Raw genomic sequence first — 12,973 nt, 5'->3', positions numbered from 1 at the left:
TCCATGGGACTAGGAATATCTTTGTGATAACCAGGCAAATGATCTCTTTGCCCATCTGCTCTCAATATATGAAACTCTCAGCATTACTTAACCAGCAAAAGGGCACAGAGAAGAACTAAAATTTACTCAGTGTCCACTCTGTATGCCACTCCCTTTACATTTATCACTTTGTTCAGTCCCCACAGCAACCCCTTCTGGCGGGTGCCATCATTCCTATTTTACAGATGAGAACACTGAGCAACTTCACCAACGCAAACACCTGGCAAGTGGTGGCCCCAGGACGCTAGCTGGGACCTTTCCTCTATGCCCTGTCCACCACCCCACAGCACCTTTCTAATAGTCACAGGCTGGTTCTCTGCACGGATGAGCTGTGAAATCCACCCTTGCTGGCTCCCGGAGAAGATGGTCGCAGGCACCCCAGGAGCAGGACTGCAAGTACCTTCGGGTCATCTTTCACCCCCAGAAAGAGGTCATCCTTCAGCTTTTTTTGGCAGTGCTCACACGTGCAGTCAAAGTAGTACTGCTTCTTCAGCTGCCTCTTGCGCTCCTCACTGACGTTGAGGAAGTCGATATAGGATACGGTCAGCTCCTCTCCTTCTGAGATCTTGCCCAGGGCCCGGAGCTCAATTCTGGACAAGGTAGAGGAAAGAGTAAATCAAATCCAGGGCTCTCAGAGTGGGGTCTCTGCTCTCCAAGGTCTCAGGGAGTTGAGTCTTCAAGACAACTCCCACTAGCACTCCAAGAAAACTCCCAATCCCACCCCCACCCCCAAAGGACCCAAAGGACAATTTTCTGGATAATTCTGCTCTACACATTATAACAATCAAATCTGCTCCATTCAGTTAATTGCTCTGCAATCCAATTAAATGGATTCCCAGGAGAGGGCTGGGCACGGTCACAAAGCCATACGTAGCTTCCCCGCCTGCAATTATCCCTGTGCATTTAGCTACTGGCTGCCTGCAACAAAGGAAGGGAGAAATAATAAGGTAAACATTCCAAATAGGAGAAGACTCAACAGTTGCCTCTGCTTAGTTTAGAGACTACTCTTTTGAAAGTACGTACATTCAGTTACCCACAATTGTGGCCTGTTCTGGGTTCAACATTAAGCCCTCCCTCACCTACCCCTCAGTCCACTGGTTCTGGTCTACGTTATGGAAAGAGACAGGCCTGGAGATCGCTGATGACGAATAAACAAAGGCTGGCTCTGTTAGCCTGCTGCATTGTTCATTTTGTATTTACCGGGGGACGTGGGTTTTGGCTGAAGGTAGGTAGCAACAGCAGATGGCATTTCAATCCCCTTCCAGCCTAGACCTGACCCTCTCATTACCTACAGCACTACCACCATACCAGGTAACAGATACAGAAGGTGCTGAGGACAAAAGCCCACTCACTGCAGAGCTGACATCCAGCTAAGCCAAAGAAGCAGAGCAGCTCGTGGGCCTCTCAATCATGCACCCTCCACCACAAGGCCAGGAGCTACAGAGAACAACCGGGGAGCCCCGCAAGCTGGCTGCCTAGCTGTGCTCTTGTGTCCCCCCAGGATCTTCTCACTGCCCAGTGGGAAGCCATCACCCAGAGAGTGGGTGGCAGGACGCAGAGGGCTGGGGAGAACATCTGCAGACAGGTCTGTGTTTATTTCCGCTACCTCCCAGAGAGGCTGAGTCAGACACCATGTGACCGGCAGCCCCTTCCACACACTCTGAGGTGACAACCAGGTGAGTAACCACTGACTGGAAGTGACAGGCATGTCCAAGTATCTTAGGTGACCACTTAAGGTAAAAAAGCCTTCTCCCAAATCGGGGTACCCTGACATGCCAAATAAACGTGATAATATATACAAACAATTCAGAGGGAGCCTGGCAAAGTCTCAGTGCCTGTTCACGTGCCCATGGGACCCCTTTCTTTTCTCCCCCACCCCAATTTTTGGCAGCAGCTGTCCTGCCATGGTGAAAGGCAAGAGGGAGAGGTGAGTTGTATGATTCTCCTCACAGCCCAGCTTAGAATCCTAATAGTCTCAGCTGCAGGGGATCAACATCCCCATTTCACAAGGGAGGGCACCGCCACCCAGAGAGGGGAAGGAACTCCCCCCATGAGGTCCCACAGCACTTTGGCAACAGTCAAGACGAAAAATCGAGTGCCATTCACACTTCACCTCAATATAATCCTCTCCCTAGAGTGTCCTCAGTCTGCCTCCCAGGTCTGCCATGCACAGGGAAAGAAATGCACCAAAGCCTTTGACTTCAGAGCTTTGCCAATGTTCTAAATCGTTCCATGCGAACAACTCCTGGGCCAGGGTTGAGTGTGGATCTCTGGCATCTGGTCCTGGTAAGGTAAGTAATTCTGCCCCCACCAACCCCACACGGCTCCATTGTGACATATTCCCATTCAACAGTGATTCAATGCCAACTGAGTGAGGATTCCCAACAGCCTTTCTTCCTATCACGGCTCAGTCAGTTCTTGCAAGGTCTCAGAGTATCTCAAATTATCTCAATTATGTAGAGAATTTTCAAAGCCAAATGAACTTAGTGTCCCTCAAATATGAAAATATGCATGCCCCATTTCACCTTACTTGGGATTCAGGGTCAGGGGATGAATAGCAATCATCAGTCCATTCTCCCTTTTCCATCTTTAATGCCTGCAATTCTGGAGTTCAGCTAACTGAGGCACACATAGGCAACTTATTTAACGTATTTATTTCTTAGAGAGATTAGAAATGCAGTGCAGAGCCCCAGAGACTTAAAACTAGGAAGGTCCCTAGAGATGTGCTCATCTTGACCTTTGCTCTACAGATGTGGGACCAAACGCCCAAGGGATGATGGGAATCATCCAAAGTCACATGTAATGCAGACCAACACATACTCCAATGCAGCAACCACTCCTACCCCTGCCTTCCCAGAGCCCAAACTCCCATGCAGAGTTTTGTTCTTAATCTAAAGAGCATTTCAAGTACTTTCAAACCCAGCCTGAGAAATAGATCCACCTGGGGCCATTTATTTGTCACTAAGAAAAGTCAAAGCAAAATCTTACCTAAACCACTAATTCATAGTTGGCCAGAAACATTGAACAAACAGCGTAAATATTTATCAGAAAGATTGCAGCTACGGGTGCTATATTCAGAAGACAGTCTGGGTGAGAAATTGGGGGTTATACATAAACACAGTCCCTTTAGTACATCAGTAATACCAGCATCCTCATTTTATATAAGCAGGACTTTGACGGACAGCGTGGGTTTTGCTAAGGTGATGTGGACTAGAAGGGACTGGCATGCTTTGGGATTGGGGTAGTGAGAGAAGCAAGGAGTGAAAGACAGGAAAGAAAAGAAGCAAAGGCACGGTGGGGAGTGGGTGGGTGAGGAACAAAACGATTAATACATATGCATTTAAAATATAGCATTCAGCAAAGACCAGACTCTGGGCTGTGGAAGGATATTACAGCAGAGAGCAGCTTCGGAGTCTCGGGAGGGGGTGGCCCCAGCAAACCAGGCAAGTGAGGGAGATGGGTCAGAGGGGCAGGGATGCTTGCAAGGACTGACCCACCTCATCTGGGTGTGAAACATGGATTTCACTGCCTCATGACTGAAAGACAAAACAGACACCCGAATGGAAATCATTACCATTGGCTGGTCCAGTACAGCTAGCAAGGGAGCACAGCATTCCAGCTTATGCAATGAAAGCTTTGGCCATCACCACCACCTTTATCCCCAGCCCCTTCCAGTGGGGGCTCACTTGACAAGAAGCAGACTGCTATAGTGGAAAGTGCACTGGATTTAGAATGAGAAGTTCTGGGTTCAAAGGTCCTCAGCTCTGGACAAGTTATTTCCCTTTCCTGGGCTCACTGTCCTCAACTGCAGCCTGGTAATGGGACTACCATGAGACAGTGCATTTAATAATAGGTGCTAAACCCTGTATGGGTGCTGTTATCTCACTCACAAGCATCGTGGCCTCTTTGATGTCTATCTTGGGGACTGTGTGAACCGCAAATGGAGGTTGGTTCGGTCACATAGGTAGTATGTAAAATTCCATTGAGTTAGAATTGGGTTCTTTCCACTATGGCAGGCAGCTAGACTATGACTGCAAAATCACCTTCTTTTGCACAACAGCCAAGAAGCCAGGTAAATATGGCTGCTCAAAATTAGTGGATGCAAAGAAGCCAGAGCAGACATCAGATTTGATCTGAAGAAAGGTTCCTGGGCTCCTACAGCTGTTACATGTAGTGACAAGGGGAGCCCTGGGTCATCACTGCTTAGGGGAGTGGTGTCCCAAAAGACCAGCTGAATTTGATTCTCAGCCAAGCAGGCTAACCTGGGACAACAGCCCCTCTGAGGAGTATTCTATGAGGTCCACGTCAGTGACCCAAGAGGCTTAGCAAGGGAAATGCAAATTCCGGGGAAAAATGATCTGGGTCCCAAATAAACTTCTCTGTCTTAAGTAACTTTCTCACTTGCTTAGAGCCTGGTGTCATGCAGGCCTTTGTTTGCAGAAATAGGAAGGAAAAGGGAAATCAGAGTCCTTGCTATATTGGGGTTTAGGCTTGATTCTTGACTGAGAACCAGAAACCATTGTCTCTGGTTTCCAGGATGTTTGGGGGCAAAGCAGCTCATTGTTGATGGCTCAGAGTTGACTTACACCTGTCATAAAATCTTGTCTCATCTCTAAGAGCAAAATAAGTAATATTGCTTAGGTCTCGTCCTCCAAATTCCCCCAGCCCTGAGTCATGGACAGCCAGGCTCTCATTCTGTTTGCTGACTTCTCCATTTATGCCCATCCCAAGATCCATTCTTTGTCCTTCTGTCCCCTGATCTGTGCCTTGGGAGTTGGGGGTGAGGGGGGATGACCTCTGGGAGCCTCATCACCCAGAGTCCTTTGCTCTCTGGCTTCTGGTTGGAGTTTGGCCAGTGGGAGGGGATCAGAAGATGGGAGGAGAGGGAGGCTGGGGTATTTAATTCTCCTGGCTCCCTCTCTGCCTGGCCATGGTTCCAGCAGCACCAGTCTTCTCTACCAGTACAGCCAAGCCACTGGGTGGGGAGTGGAGAAACGGAACTCTCCCATGCTACAGCTCTCACCAGATGCAGGAACAGTACTTCCTCCACCTGCCCCTCCAGGTCTGGAGGTGGTAATGATTTCATACTATTGCTAGACCCTGCACACCTCACCATTCCTTGTTAGTTTCTTAAACTTTACCCCTACTTCTGTAAATTTTCCTGTTATTAAATTATCTTTGGGCAAACACTGAGTGTCTGATTTCTGCTGGGACCTTGACTAATATATGCTTCTGCCAAGCACCTTCTCAGTTGATGTTGTTCTGCAATGACTGCCTGATAGATAATCCCAGGCTTTGAGCTTTAAAACAGTAGAGGTTTGGAGCGCCTGGATGGCTCAGTCAGCTAAGCATCTGACTCTATATTTCAGCTCAGGTCATGATTTCATGGTTCGTGGGACAGAGCCCCACATCCGTGCTGACAGCATGGAATCTACTTGGGATTCTCTCTCTTTCTCTCTCTCTCTCTCTCTCTCTCTCTCTCTCTCCCTTTACCCCTCTCAAAATAAATAAATTACCTAACACATCTAGGCAGCCTCAAGAAACATGCAAAGACTCAGTTATTACCCATGTGGAATCCTTTGCCTTCTCATTACCTTTCTCTTATCCACAATTATTCTAGAATGAAATGTTTTTTATTTAAAAAAAAATTTTTTTTTGTTATCTTTATACCCAATGTGGGGCTTGAACTAATGACCCCAAGATCAAGAGTCGCTTGCTCATCCAATTGAGCCAGCCAAGTGCACCTAGAACAAAATTTCTATTTGCTGCCCAGTCAAAATCCATGCTAGTTCAGGTTCCACAGTTTGGTTTAGGTCAAGTAGAGAAAACACAATAGGGTCCACATCCCCATGATACCATCCCCAGTTAAAGACATACTCACTTGCCATTGTTAAATATAACGGTGCAGTTGGGCCAACAGTCATGGTTCACCAAGCCCAGGTTGGGGAAGATGCCCACACCCACTGCCTGCAGGCCTCTCTGGTCACTGAGTGTGAAGCCATTGCAGCTAATCTACTCAGAGGAAAAGATAAAAGAGTCGATTAACAGACATAGACCAAGGACAGAACATCTTGGCTGTTCAAAGTTCAAGAAAATAGAGGACTCAGTCTAATCCTGGAGATGCTTAGAGAGTCTGCAACAAAACAATTAATCTCTTGTTCTCTAGGTGACTCCAAAGGACCCTCAAGGTGAGCACCCTGGGAGAGTACTGTACTTGCCAAAAAACAAAGCCACCTTGGAAGCTTTTGGTAGCTGTATTCTAAAAAGGCCAAAGACGGAAACGTTGGTTCTGAGAAGTCTCCCTCTTTTCCTGTTTCTGGGTCTCACATGAGTTTTCCCCAGTATCTATTTTGGTTTTTCTCCGTGACCTGCTCTGCCTTACTCTGTGTATGTGTGTGCATGCACATGCGCATGTGTGTGTGTGTGTGTGTGTGTGTGTGCGCGCGTGCACGCGTAGATACAGAGGGCTGTGTGCCTCCCCTGCTTCCTTTGCCTACCCACCCTCAACTCCTATAGCTGCTCATAAAATTGACATCTCTTTTTGATTGTTTTGGGTCTGGTGGATGGATATTTTTTACTCCTGTTCACAATTTTAAAATCTGTTGAGTGTAACACTTAACATATATCTTTGAATGCAAGACAAATCAAGTTGGTTACAACTTATGTGGCACTCTATTGATTTCCTTTCCCCCAAAATCACTTATTCTTTATAGAAACAAATTCCAAATACCTTTTCCGAAAAAATGCATAAGAATAAATACAACCTAGAATACATTAACCACTGCACACAAACGTCTGCTGTCTGCATAAATACGTATGTAAACATGTGCTACACTGTGCTCATGCATATGCATGCATGCACTCACGTGGCTATGTGTCATAGATATTGCAGGAATGTCCCTTTCTCCATTCAATCTCGCCAGTCATTCAGCAAATACATGAAGTCAAGCCTGTCAGTACCACTAACAAGCTGTTACCTCGGGCAAATTTCCTTCTTCCCTGAGCCTCAGTTTTCCCATCTGTAGGTTGGACTAGATGATCTCTAAGAGTTCTTTCAGCTCCGCACTTTGGTGATTATGTGGTCCTGTGACTCTAGTCCCTGGACCACTTTAGGGATACCCAGGATCGGTCTGTGACACCCATTCACCCCAAGGCTATAGAGCATAACTGCTAAGAGTAAAAAATCTAGAATCACCTGCCAGACTGCTTCTACTCCTTTCTTGGATACCAGCCCATTATCACTATGTGGGCTTTGGAGATAACATAGCTTCTCCAGGCCTAGGCTTCCTATTCTATAAAATTGGAGTGCTACAAGCAATGATTTCATCTTGTATTTATTTATTTTTTTTTTAATTTTTTTTTTTCAACGTTTATTTATTTTTGGGACAGAGAGAGACAGAGCATGAACGGGGGAGGGGCAGAGAAAGAGGGAGACACAGAATCGGAAACAGGCTCCAGGCTCTGAGCCATCAGCCCAGAGCCTGACGCGGGGCTCGAACTCACGGACCGCGAGATCGTGACCTGGCTGAAGTCGGACGCTTAACCGACTGCGCCACCCAGGCGCCCCTCATCTTGTATTTAAAGATTGCATAAAATAAATATATGGAAAGCTATGATGGTTAATCTGGGCTGTAGTGCCCAGATATTTAGTTAAACAGTATTCTGTATATAACATTTAAATCGGTAGTCTAGGGGTGTCTGGGTGGCTCAGTCAGTTAAGTGTCCAACTTCGTCTCAGGTCATGATCTCACAGCTTGTGAGTTCGAGCCCCATATCAGACTCTGTGCTGACAGTTCAGAGCCTGGAGCCTGCTTTGGATTCTGTGTCTCATCTCTCTCTGCCCCTCCCCTGCTAGCTCTCTCTCTCTTTCTCTCCCCAAAATAAATAAACGTTAAAAAGTTTAAATCAATCAATCAATCAATCAATCAATCAATCAGTAGACTCTGAGTGAAGCAAACTAGCCTGCATAATGTATAGGTGGGCCTCATGCCATCAGCTGAAGCCCGTATTTTTTTTTACATTTTTAAAAAATACAATTTATTGTCAAGTTAGCTAACATACATTGTATACAGTGTGCTCTTGGTTTCGGGGGTAGATTCCCATGATTCATCGTTTACATACAACACCCAGTGCTCATCCCAACAAGTGCCCTCCTCAGTGCCCATCACCCATTTTACCCTCTCCCCCAACTGCCCCATCAATCCTCAGTTTGTTTCTGTATTTAAGAGTCTCTCACGGGTTTACCTCCCTCTCAGTTTAAAACTATTTTTCCCCTTCCCTTCCCCCATAGTCTTCTATTAAGTTTCTCAAGTTCCACATATGAGTAAAAACATATGATATCTGTCTTTCTCTGACTTATTTCACTTAGCATAATACCCTCCAGTTCCATCCACATTGCTGCAAATGGCCAGATTTCATTCTTTCTCATTGCCAAGTAGTATTCCATTGTATATATAAACCACAGCTTTTTTAAAAATATTTTTTAATGTTTATTTATTTTTGAGACAATGTGAGAGACAGAGTGCAAGCAGCGGAGGGGCAGGCAGAGGGAGACACAGAATCTGAAGCAGGCTCCAGGCTCTGAGCTGTCAGCCCAGAGCCCGACATGGGGCTCGAACTCACGAACCGTGAGATCATGACCTGAGCCAAAGTTGGACGCTTAACCGACTGAACCACCCAGGTGCCCCAAAACCACATCTTCTTTATCCATTCATAAGTTGATGGACATGTGGGCTCTTTCCATGATTTGGCTATTGTTGAAAGTGCTGCTATAAACATTGGGGTGCATGTGCCCCTATGAAACAGCACTCCTGTATCCTTTGGATAAATTCCTAGTAGTGCTGTTGCTGGGTCATAGGGTAGATCTATTTTTAATTTTTTGAGGTACCTCTACACTGTTTTCCAGAGTGGCTGCACCAGTTTGCATTCCCACCGACAGTGCAAGAGGGTTCCTGTTTCTCCACAATCTCACCAGCACCTGTTGTTTCTTGAGTTGTTAATTTTAGCCACTCTGACTGGTGTGAAGTATTTCCCTGATGATGAGTGATGTTGAGCATATTTTCATGTGTCTGCTAGCCATCTGGATGCCTTCTTTGGAAAAGTGTCTATTCATGTCTTCTGCCCATTTCTTCACTGGATTATTTGTTTTTCGTGTGTTGAGTTTAGTAAGCTCATTACAGAATTTGGATACTAACCCTTTATCCAATATGTCATGTGCAAATATCTTCTCCCATTCTGTCGGTTCCCTTTTAGTTTTGTTGATTGGTTCCTTCACTGTGCAGAAGTTTTTGTCTTGATGAGGTCCCAGTAGTTCATTTTTGCTTTTATTCCCCTTGCCTTTGGAGACGTGTCGAGGAAGAAGTTGCTGTGGCTGAGGTCAAAGAAGTTGTTGTTTGTTTTCTCCTCTAGGAGGAGATGGTTTCCTGTCTCACATTTAGGTCTTTCATCCATTTTGAGTTTATGTTTGTGAATGGTGTAAGAAAGTAGTCCAGTTTCATTCTTCTGCATGTTGCTGTCCAGTTCTCTCAGCGCCATTAGCTAAAGAGACGTTTTTCCATTGGATATTCTTTCCTGCTTTGTCAAAGATTAGTTGGCCATATATTTGGGTCCAGTTCTGGGTTCTCTATTCTATTCCATTGGTCTGTAATATCTGTTTTTATGCCAATACCATACTCTCTTGATGATTACAGCTTTCTAATAGAGGCTAAAGTCCAGGATTGTGATGCCCCATGCTTTGAGTTTTGTTTTTTTTTTTTTTTTCAACATTACTTTGGCTATTCAGGGCCTTTTGTGGTTCCATACAAATTTTAGGATTGTTTGTTCTAGCTTTGAGAAGAATGCCAGTGCAATTTTGATTGGGATTGCATTGAATGTGTAGACTGCTTTGGGTAGTATTGACATTTTAACAATATTTATTCTTCCAATCCATGAGCACGGAATGTTTTTCCATTTCTTTGTATCTTCTTCAATTTCCTTCATAAGTTTTCTATAGTTTTCAGCAGACAGATCTTTTACATCTTTGGTTAGGTTTATTCCTAGGTATTTTATGGTTCTCAGTGCAATTGTAAATGGGATCGATTTCTTGATTTCTCTTTCTGTTGCTTCATTATTGATGTATAGAAATGCAACCGATTTCTGTACAGTGATTTTGTATCCTGCAACTTTGCTGAATTCATGCATCAATTCTAGCAGTTTTTGGTGGAGTCTTTCAGGTTTTACATGTAGAGTATCATGTCATCTGCAAAAAGTGAAAGTTTGACTTCTTCTTTGCCAATCTGGATGCCTTTTATTTCACTTTGTTGTCTGATTGTTGAGGCTAGGACTTCCAACACTATGTTAAACAACAGTGGTGAGAGTGGACATCCCTGTCTGATCTCAGGGGCAAAGCTCTCAGTTTTTCCCCATTGAGGATGATTTTAGTTGTGGGCTTTTCATATATGGCTTTTATGAGGTTAAGGTATGTTACTCCTATCCCAATTTCTTTGAGGGTTTTTATTAAGAAAGGATGCTGTATTTTGTCAAATACTTTTTCTGCATCTATTGACAAGATGATATGGTTCTTTTCCTTTTTGAAGTCTATAACTGAACAAAGACTGACCTCCCCCAAACAAGAAAGGATTCTGCTAGCAGACTGCCTTTGGACTTGAACTGCAACTCTTCTCGGGCCCCCTGCCTGCCAGCTTACCAGCAGGTTTTGTATTTACTAAGTCTCCACTATCACAAGAGCCAATTCATTAAAACAAATCTCTTCTTCCTCCCTCCCTCCCTCTCTCTCCACACACACACACACACACACACACACACACGCATGCACGCACGCATGCGTGCACTATTGGTTCTGTTTCTCTAGAGCGCTCTATCACAGAAGTTCTGGCACATGGTGAGGACAGGAGATGTAGAGTATGATCATGCTATTGTTGTTATTACAGTAACCTCCCCCCTTAGCCCACTCATCAGCACCACAGAAGGAAGACCCGCCAGTTGGAAGACATCTACCCCCAGAACCCAAGGCCTGAACCTGCTGATCCATGAAGCTCCTACCCCCATGCATTGGCCTCTTATGGCTACAAGAGCTCTGGTTTTGCTGCTCCAAGGCAACTCTCTCCAAAAGTCCTTCCTTTCGTCTCCCTAATGTCCATAACACACAACTCCAGGCTCTCTATTATCCTGCCTACCATACCTGGGAAAAGGAAGGATCTCATTTCCAGAGTGACTTGGGCAACAAGGGATGGTGATTGGGTCTTTGCTCTCAGTATAAACAAGAGAAAGTAGAAAGCACAGATAAATAAGAAGGTCAATTCCTATCCGAATCTACCACGCAGGGATAACCAACAGTTTGTGTGTGGGATGTCTGCTTCTGATAGGGTGGAAATGACTTTCTGGTAAGCAAGGCCAGAACAACAGAAATGGGATGAAAGTTCTTCACTTTGGGCCTCTGACCCCTCTGGTCCTTCTCTTGGCCTCCCCTCCCCCGCTCCAGCCTGGTAGCTTCTGAATACTTCTTGGTTGACCAATCCTAGCTGCCACCTCCCACCCCCGCCACTTTATGGGGGATCATACCACGCCAAAGACGTGTGAGATGTACTGCATGCTGAACTGCTGGCTCTGGGGCGGCCAGTACTGTAAGAAAGTGTCCACGTCCACCCGCAGCTCCTTTTGCTCCTCCTCCCCGAAGTGCTCCACGTGGTTCTGCAGGTCATCCACAGCCACCAGGCAGCCCTCTGTGAGCCCAGTGCCCTCTCTCTCCACCCGCCACATGATGCGGGCCACCAGCCTGTGGAGAGGGGCAGGGTTAGGGATGCCCCAGCACAGTCATTCATTCAACAAACACTTACTGAGCGCCTAATGCGTGTCAGGCACAGGGCTGACCTACATATATGGAATTTCTTTTTATCATGGAGCCTTTATTTTATTTTATTCTTTTATTAATTTTTTTAATATGAAATTTACTGTCAAATTGGTTTCCATACAACACCCAGTGCTCATCCCAACAGGTGCTCTCCTCAATGCCCATCCCTCACTCTCCCTTTTATAGTGGGGAGACCTTAGTTTAAAAAATAATAATTTAAACTAGCAACACAAAGAATAAACTAGGGTAGAATACAAAGAATAAACTAGGGTAGAATAAAAACATAGTAGAGGGTGACTGGGGGAAGGGATGCCAAGGTGATTAGGGGAGGTGATACTGAGGATTATACTCAAGCTGAAAATGGAATGACTAGGAGTTGGCTCTGTGCAGATGGGAAGGAGCAGTGAGTACATAGACCTTGAAGAAGGAATGGGCTTGGAATGATGGAGAAACAGCAGGAAGTCCAAGGTGGGTGGAGCATAGTGAGTAGGGAGTGGAGAGCAAATAAAGATGGAGAGGTGGGCAGGAGTCAGGTCATGTGGGGTCTATGAGACCATGAAAAAGCATCTGGGGACACTGAGGTATGGCAGCCTGGGTCTCTCCTGATAATATGGCTAACTGAGATGAGCACTAGAGAAGGAGTCTAACAACCTGGGTTCAAATCCATTTCCACTTACTATGTGACCTTGGGCAATTCCCTGGACCTATCTAAGGGCCAGGAAAAGATGATAATACATATCCCCTGACAAAATATTTGGAAGACAAAGTGGTGTAACAGATGTCTACATGTGTGTGAACTTATCTGTAGTCTTAGTGATTAAAGAAAGAGGTGGGAAAGACAATCTGGGTGGGGAAACAATATAAGAAAAGGCTCGGAGGCAGCTACAGGCTTGGCATATGCAGGAAGCAGGGAGGGGAGGGGGCTGGCGTGGCTGAAGCAGAGGGCTCTGAAGGAGGAGGGGAGGCAAGGTGGGATAGGAGGGAGCCCTGGAGAGCACAGAGTGTGGAGTGTGAGACAAAAGGGTGAAGTTCATCTTGAGGACAGTGAGGGTTATCTATATGGTAGCCTATGCCCACTAGATGAAG

General features: G+C 45.6%; 1 protein-coding gene across 2 annotated transcripts in view; it reads right to left on the bottom strand.

The window, feature by feature from the left end:
* SMYD1 (SET and MYND domain containing 1) overlaps positions 1-12,973 on the bottom strand; it is a 41,565-nt gene that overhangs the window by 11,226 nt on the left and 17,366 nt on the right. The window contains exons 3-6 of one of the 2 annotated variants that reach the window (XM_043603931.1): positions 11,599-11,812; positions 5,921-6,051; positions 3,537-3,575; positions 440-629 (exon numbers count right to left, since the gene is read on the bottom strand). In XM_043603931.1, coding sequence (XP_043459866.1) covers positions 440-629; positions 3,537-3,575; positions 5,921-6,051; positions 11,599-11,812 — 574 coding nt within the window. The remainder of the gene's footprint in view (positions 1-439; positions 630-3,536; positions 3,576-5,920; positions 6,052-11,598; positions 11,813-12,973) is intronic. The other variant, XM_043603932.1, reaches the window with a different exon arrangement.

This window comes from Prionailurus bengalensis, chromosome A3, assembly GCF_016509475.1.
Source record: "Prionailurus bengalensis isolate Pbe53 chromosome A3, Fcat_Pben_1.1_paternal_pri, whole genome shotgun sequence".
Classification (NCBI taxonomy): Eukaryota; Metazoa; Chordata; class Mammalia; order Carnivora; family Felidae; genus Prionailurus; species Prionailurus bengalensis.
This window is presented reverse-complemented; position numbering and strand designations above follow the sequence as displayed.